General features: G+C 51.1%; 1 protein-coding gene across 1 annotated transcript in view; it reads right to left on the bottom strand.

The window, feature by feature from the left end:
- Positions 1 to 2,921: 2,921 nt before the first annotated feature.
- Positions 2,922 to 7,525, bottom strand: part of SEC31B (SEC31 homolog B, COPII coat complex component) — a gene marked incomplete at its 5' end in the record, with an annotated part of 29,792 nt that continues 25,188 nt past the window's right edge. The window contains 4 exons of the mRNA XM_084264267.1: positions 2,922 to 4,751; positions 5,489 to 5,560; positions 6,818 to 6,934; positions 7,356 to 7,502. Of these exons, the coding sequence (XP_084120393.1) occupies positions 4,572 to 4,751; positions 5,489 to 5,560; positions 6,818 to 6,934; positions 7,356 to 7,502 (516 nt within the window). The 3' untranslated portion in view covers positions 2,922 to 4,571. The remainder of the gene's footprint in view (positions 4,752 to 5,488; positions 5,561 to 6,817; positions 6,935 to 7,355; positions 7,503 to 7,525) is intronic.

Here is a 7,525-nt window from a genome sequence, read left to right as displayed (position 1 = left end):
AAAGGCAAACGGCAAAGCAGAGAGGACACCTTCTACCCCAGCCCCTTGTACCTCTGTGCCCCCCCTACCCCCGCCCCCATTCCGTGGGCAGCCGGAAAAGCAAGAGAAGATGTGGAAGCTGTTTCCCATCTCCCTCTTCCCCAGCACAGGCAGGCTGTGCTACCCCCGCCCCTCCCCTGCCGACATTACTGCCTCCCACCACCGGCCCGCGGAGGCCACAGCGCAGGACGCGCCGCTGGGCACAGTGACGCCTGTTGGTGATGGGGACACGGGGGGCGAGTTACGAGCGGGGCCCCACCACCGCCTGCTTCTTTCTCCGGGAGAAAATGGCGATGCCGCAGCTGCAAAATGTGCTGACCTCAGCAGCGGGTCGGGGCCCGGAGGGGACCCCCCCACCCCCGGCAGAAGGAACCCTTAGCGGTAAAGGCACTGCTGCCATTGTGCGGCGGGATTGGATGCTTCCATGTATTCATTTCGGTTTAATGAAGGCGCATTCCTCAGAGGAGAAATATTTACATTCAGCTTCCCAGGTGGTCACCTTCGCCCAGATGACACACAAACAGGCAGCCCCCCGCTCCCTTTTCCAATCCAAACCTCTTTAGAGGGCTCAGGGAGGAGGGGAGCAAGGGGAGGGGGGGCTGCTAGGGGAGCAGAATAGAGAAGGGAACAAAATGCTAATAAATCAGCCAGCCAGCCCTTTTCCCCTCCCCTCTGTGGAGTCAATGGAAAGTGTCATTTCACATGCTAATCCCCCTCCGATCTCTTCACAACACCTTTTCCGAAAAGTGTTTGGGAAAAGTCCTTGTGGCCCGTTTACAGCTCCCTGCCGCTTCGGATTCCTTCTTGTCTAAGGCCGCGGCCCCCGTGTGGGTCTCTCCCTCCAGCAGGGCTCCTTACAAAAAACATCTCAACAAAGACTTTGGAGTTCATCAGCCTCCCACTGAAATTCACAGCTGCTGAACAAACTAATCCCCTCTCTTGGCCTTTCTTCCTTTCAATGGGTTCTTGGCTTCAAAGACACTTTGGGAAAGGACTTTGTGGGGACTCACACTGCTCCCTCAATAGAAGTTAGTGCAAGCATTATCTTCAGAGCAAGTGGCTTTACAAACAAATACTGCCTAACAATCTCTGCCCCTCCAGCTCCCCCAAACACACAAGCCTAGCCTGCAGACATGATGTTATCTGCCACAGGATTAGAGCTCTGTTCTCTGTGCCCAGCGATCCTTTCCTACAGCCACCCCAATTCTTTGTGAACGAAAAGGCCTTCTCACCCAACACAAAATGCTTTCTCTGGAAAGCATCGCAGGGATGATGTGGGAGCATGTGCCTACAGAGGAGGCAGCGATGCCAAGGAGTTGCTGCCATAGACCAGAAGCTGGTACCAGCCAGCAGAGACAGCTCTATAAATGGCAGAGCGCTTTTCAGTGGGGCTCACAAGGGCATTTACTGCACCAGGGCTACAGGCAGCGCTTGAGCCACAAGCCTCTTAAAGACCCTCAAGTGGGTCACCACATTTCCCCCTGCCTGGTTTCCCTACCGAGTTTTAGGCACCGTGCTTGCTGGGGTAAACCTGAAGCAAAACTAAGCAGCAGTGGGACAAAGGGACAAGCAGGAAGGGTACATAGCAAAGGCAGGATCAATACCTGGTCGCTGCCTGAGCCTGTGGGTAGCAGGAGTGGTGCATGCTAGAGAGAAGTCAAATGCATCTGAGAAATACACGGAAAATCCATGCTTATTTCTCAGTGGTACAAGTGGCCTGAGTTAGAGAGGCTGGGCTGCACAGAGTACTGTAACTGGACCCAGAAAGGCAGAATCTAGGAGTGAGCAGGCTTGTTAAATGATGTCAGAAAGGCAGGAGTTTCCTCATGTACTTGTTAAGTAAATGCATGCCTTTGGGGCTACCTACCCACTTGTGCAGCATCAGAAGGGGCCTTTGAAAATAGCTTGCATCTCCTTGATGAGGGACAGCTGGGAAGCCAGACTCACTGCTAACTGTTCCCAGACCAGGCTGCAAAAGCTCTGCAAGACTCCCTTACACCTGATGTTTGCCTTTCTGAGCAGCAGAACTAACAAAGGCTGGTTTTCGTTGAATGCATGTGCTGTGTCCATAACACTCCAAAACCCTCATAAACCCTGGTCCCTTCCAGCAACGGCCCTTCCAACCTTCATCCCAAGCCCTCCAGCCACAAGCCATCACCTTGCAGTATGTCAGTTTCATGCATGCTGACTGCCCAGCCTGTACATACATACTAGTCAGCAGCCAGCAAAAAGAAACAATTTTTTTAAAAAATGGTACCAGTCTTTTTGCAGAAGCTGGTTTGATTCCCTTTCCCCTTTACTTCAGCACCGATGTTTCACCTCAGCCTTCTTATCACCTCAAAAAGCTTAGAAGAAATCAGCTGATTCAGAAGCTATTAACTAATGGTGAGAACTGACAATTCAGTGGTATGAATCAGATCTCCACAAAGGAGGACGTATCCTCATCCCAGTTCAAGTAGCATAATGCTGGTTTCCAACAGGAGAGGGTCTCTTCAAGGGCTATTTGCTTACTGACATACTTTCAACGTCTGATATGAAGTGTAAAATCCCCAACACTGCTATGACTCACTGAGGGAACCTCAGCCATCCCAGGGACCTTCTTGCCTCTGACGTAGGCGAACAGTCACAGTGGAGGGAGGTGATCTGGAGATCAGTGATCTGACCCTGACGCCATGAGGAGTGGGTAAGGTCTGAGGTCTCAACACACAAGGGTGGCTGCTGCTCAAGGCCAGCAGAGTCCAGAATCTAGTTTGCCCCACACAGTTCTCAATTCCCCCCTCACCAAAGCTGAGAACCCAGCTCTCAGTGGGTGGCCCTGCAGACTAAGGGAAGAAGTCCCCTGTAGCCAGAGGTGACAAGTCTATGAAAAAAAGCTAGCAGCATCACAAAACGCAGCTTTTATTTCACTGTTCTGTAATCTCTCAGTGCATCAAACTGCAGCAATAGAAACAACACAGCAGCAACAAGGAGGCACTTTGACCTGGAAAGGAGAGAATGAGATGTGTCTTCTCCCTCCCTTCCCAATTCTGCTCCCTCCTAAGTTCCATGGTAGAACAGGCTGATTCATGTAAGTCACTGAACCACCAGCCTGTGATGGCATTATCACCCAAACAGCAAGCAGAGGAAGCAGGGGCTGGCTGCAGCCAAACACTGGGAAGAAGCCTTGCTCCCATCTAGGGCCCAAGAATTACTCTGCCTGGTTAGCATGAAAGAGGGCAACACAGAGGAAGGCAAGGAGGGAGGAAGAGAAGATATACACGCACACAGATGTGCCCTAAAATCCCATCCCAGTCTTCCCAGACTGCTTCCCCAAGACAGATGTGTTTCATTCATCTATTTTACCCAGAGGAAATGCCACAGTGATGAAAATCCTCAGCACAGTCATACCCTTGAGAACTGACAGGCTGGCCTCCTGCTGCATATTCCTACAGCCACAGTGCCACGGGGCCTTTGAGAACCACCTCTGCACTACCTGCTACTGCAGGCAGAATGAATGCACCACACGTGAGGCTGCCTCTTCCCACTCAAATCTGGGTGGGTCAGAGTAGCTCGAGGAGATTCTTTATGGGACCTGAACAACTCCTGCTGCTCTTCAAGCCCCTAGACTGCCTGAAAAGCCCAAATGTAGGAAGCCTTTAGATAGCACCAGTGGGCAAAAGGCCAACTGTGCTAACATAAAGGATGTGAAAGAGGCAGCTTTTGGCCCAAACACAGGATGTGACCAGCTGTGTGGAAGAGCACAGAGCAGTCCAACCTGCTTGCACTCCTGAACAGGAGTCCCAGGAGTTGGAAGCGGGAATCAGCTCTGGGCCTGAAACACAAAGGGCTCAAGCCTGCAGCTTATGGGGTAAAATATATAAAGGATGGGGCATGGAGGGTAAATGGGAGACCCAACTATGAAAAGTGTGGGCTGGGTGCAGAATGGAGAGAACCAAAGCTAGCCCAGAGCACGCTGGTAGTTACCCCTAGCTGTAGCAAGATAGGAGCATGGCGGGTGACAGGGTGAGTTACAGATGGGAATGAAGAGAAAGGAAGAACCAGAGGAGAGATCCTCACGGCAGCCCAACAGAGCTGTCACACAGGCAGTTTACACTGCAGCAGGGAATAGAGCCTGAACCTCTTCTGTCTGGTAGCACTGCAGGTGCCAGCCCTGTATGTCTCCTAAAAAAAGGAGAGAAAAAAAATAGCAATGGCCAGCCCAGGAGGGAAGGAGCTTCCCATTTGTGCTGCAGCAACAGGGAAGAGGGAGGATCTCTGTGCAACACGGACAGTGTGAAATTGAGATCCCTGGGTTGGGAAGCAGCCTCAGACTAGTGAGAAAGAAGAGAGAGAAAGAACTGTCTCCAGGAGTCCCAGGCACCAGTGGGCTGTCTGGAGAGTGGATGGGGCCAGGTATGCTGGCCCAGCACAGTTCCAGGTTCTGGCACAGACTTATTTCTCCAGAATCAGAAGCAGAGTCCACAATGTGCAGCACATCAATAGGCAAGGAGTCCACCAGCTCTCTGTGTGCACTGTTCCAGCTGCTCCACACTTTACACATTCAGCTTGCCAGCAATGGTCATGAGGACTTTCAGAATGGGCATGAAACTAGACACCTCACTGAAACTGCTGCTGCTCACCACTTGAGTGTGAACCAGGAGACCCTGTTGGTAGTTCCTAGCCTCAATACAGCGGGCAATTTCATGGAGACCCATGAGGATGGCTGGAGAGAGCTGTGGGGAAGGAGCAGAAGTGGGTCAGCATGCTCAGCACTGTAACACAGGCCCCCCTCCCTCCATACCCTTCCCTCCTGTTCACCGTCTCCTCCTCACCAAATAGCACCTACACAGTCAAGCACTGGCAGCAAGGATACTCTGCTTCCTCCCTCAGTTTCCCAGCCAACAACAAATATTAGCATAATATCCAGGCTGGGTTACAATTAATGCAGGTCCCAAATAATGATATTTCAGCATTAATGAATACCTCATGTATTGGAGGAGCTCAAAGGTTCATCTAGCACAGAATCCTGTCTCTATTCAGGCCTAATACAGACACTCAGGGAAAGGATGTATGTTAGAAGGATTCTTCCCTTGATAGCTATCTATTCAGCAGGTGGCATCAGCAGCTTCAGAGGTTTCTAAACCAGAGGTTATACTAGGTTCACATTAACAGTTACCCCCAATTGTCTCTTCCCATCCAGAACCTGTCTATAGGCCAGTATACTTCCTGGGTGTAAAAGCACCCTGAAAATCCCTCCCCAGCTTTTCCTTATACTATGTCTGGGCCAAAGTTAAGGAGGAAGAGATCAGGCTGGCTGGATTCAAGCTACATTATAAGGTTTTGCACTCCCCATGCTTTCTCAAGATGACCTATGCTGGAAACACCAGGACAGACACCAAGGCACACAGTCCAGTGCAAAGGTGGGATCAGGAACCTGGCTGGGCCAGAAGGAATGAGGGCTTCTACTTACCGCCTGCTCGCGGAGCTTCTCATACAAACATTCCAGCCGCTGCAGTGCATCCTCCAGCTTCCTTCGGGTTTTCTGAAGTGAAACAGGTATTGCTAGCTCTGCCAGAGCTTCAAACACACCTCTCCCAGAAACAAGTTGCTCTTGCTCAGTCCCTCCCTTCCCACAGCACCTTACAACTCAGCTGCATCTCATCCTCTGTCAGCCAGGGACTATGGTTCAAGCCAGCCAGCCATCACTGTGCACACAGACATGCATGCATCCTCTCCTCAAGACAGGAAGCTGGATTTGCCCCTTTTCCCATCTCCCAGCCTAAGCATTCACCCAGTGCCTGCAGACCACAGGACAGAGGGACTGCTTCCAAAGCCTGAGAAATATCTGCTACCCACTAGTTGACCCATGAGGCATTCAGACAGCCCCACAGCAGCCGACTTAAGCAACAGCCTCTTCCTCATCTCTGAGAAAAAGAGGGAATATCCTTCCCACTCTAGGTAAGCACCAAGGAAAGGGCCACTGAAGCTCTGCTGGGACTGACCCCACTAACCCTGCCTCGGATACTCCACTCACAGGTAGATTATACCATGGATATGTCTGGCTCTGGGCAACACCAGGACACACCTGGCAGCCTTGGGAGCTCAGGTGCGCTGCGCTGCTGCACCAACCCGGCTATGCAACCTCCACCCAAGGCGAGTGCTAAGGCCGCACTGACGGGCCTTTCTGTCCACAGAGGGAACCTTTAGGTTATCTTCCAGAAATTGCTACACCGCCCTCTCAGAAAGCACTGAGCAAACCCTCTGAAGCTGCTGTACACACAAGTTATCTTCCCAAGCTCTGGGAAGACTTAGCAACCTAACACAATGCTGCAAGCACTGGTTTTCTGCTTCCAGACAGCCTGGCCTGACACATTCATGCAACGTGACATGTATGCCAACAGCCTTCCAGGAACCAGGGTGTAGAAGTTACAGTGACTGGACACAAAGATTGCCTGGTTTTCAATCCCAGCCAGAATATCTCAGCCTTTCCCCTAAACTCTGAGGATACCTGGTAAAACCAGCTCTGCAGAACTATCAACAAATCAAGCCAGTGAAAAATCTTTCCTCACAGAAAAGAGCCAGGAGAACAGAACGATGCTCCAGAGAGACAATGAGAAGAGACCGCATCTCAATTACCAAGAGATAGGCAAGCCTACAGTCCACAGGAAGGAGGCAGGTGGAGATTAACTTGGTTATAGGGACAAGACACTTCCTCACTTTTCCCAACCAAAAGAAGGAAGTACCAGTAAAATATCTATGAGGGGAAAAAAAGCCAAAGACCAGAGAAGGGACGACTTACTGGATCAGTGGCGACAGCAGAGCAGCGTTGCACCAACCCTTCAAATGTGGTCTTCAGAGCCTGGTGCTCAGGGGGTACCTCCTTCCTCTCGACCCTCTCCACAGGTAGCTGGTGATACTGACAGATAGAGAAGCAGATGAATGAATACAACATGAGCATGAAAGGCCGAGGCAGGGGAAGATTCCTCTCCTGCAGCTATGAACAGAGAGAATTTCACCCGTTTGGAAACCCAGAGAATACCTAGAAGCACAGTTGTTATATTATCATCTTCCGACTGTGGTATAGCTTCAGACCTCTGTGGATTCCCAACTCTAAGCAGGCTGACAGCCTGCCTGGCTTCCCTTCCTGTCTCCCTGACATACTCAGGAAAATTTTCCACCCTGAAAATTCCTCTAACACTCAGGCAAAGATGTCTTATAAGGGCTGACGAGCAACATAAACCCTGTAGCTGCCAAGTAATAAGAATCGCAAAAGCTGAGTTGTTTTGCTGCTTGACAAGGAACTGGTGGCTAGGGAATGCCCCACTTTCCCTGGGTACCTGCAGGCTGCCTTCCTTGGGTGCTCCTGGGGGTGACTGGCCAGATTCTTGCAACCTGGACAGCTGAGGATGGATCCCTTGGGGCTCAGCAGGCAGGCTCATTACTGGAGCTGTGATGGGGGCTGGAGGAGTAAACTTTTCAGGCAACTGTCAGTAAAACAAGAAAAAAA

Source organism: Gallinula chloropus (genome assembly GCF_964237585.1).
Source record: "Gallinula chloropus genome assembly, chromosome: 5".
In the NCBI taxonomy this organism is placed as follows: Eukaryota; Metazoa; Chordata; class Aves; order Gruiformes; family Rallidae; genus Gallinula; species Gallinula chloropus.
The sequence above is the reverse complement of the archived record's forward strand: the minus strand, read 5'-3'. Positions and strand labels throughout refer to the sequence as shown.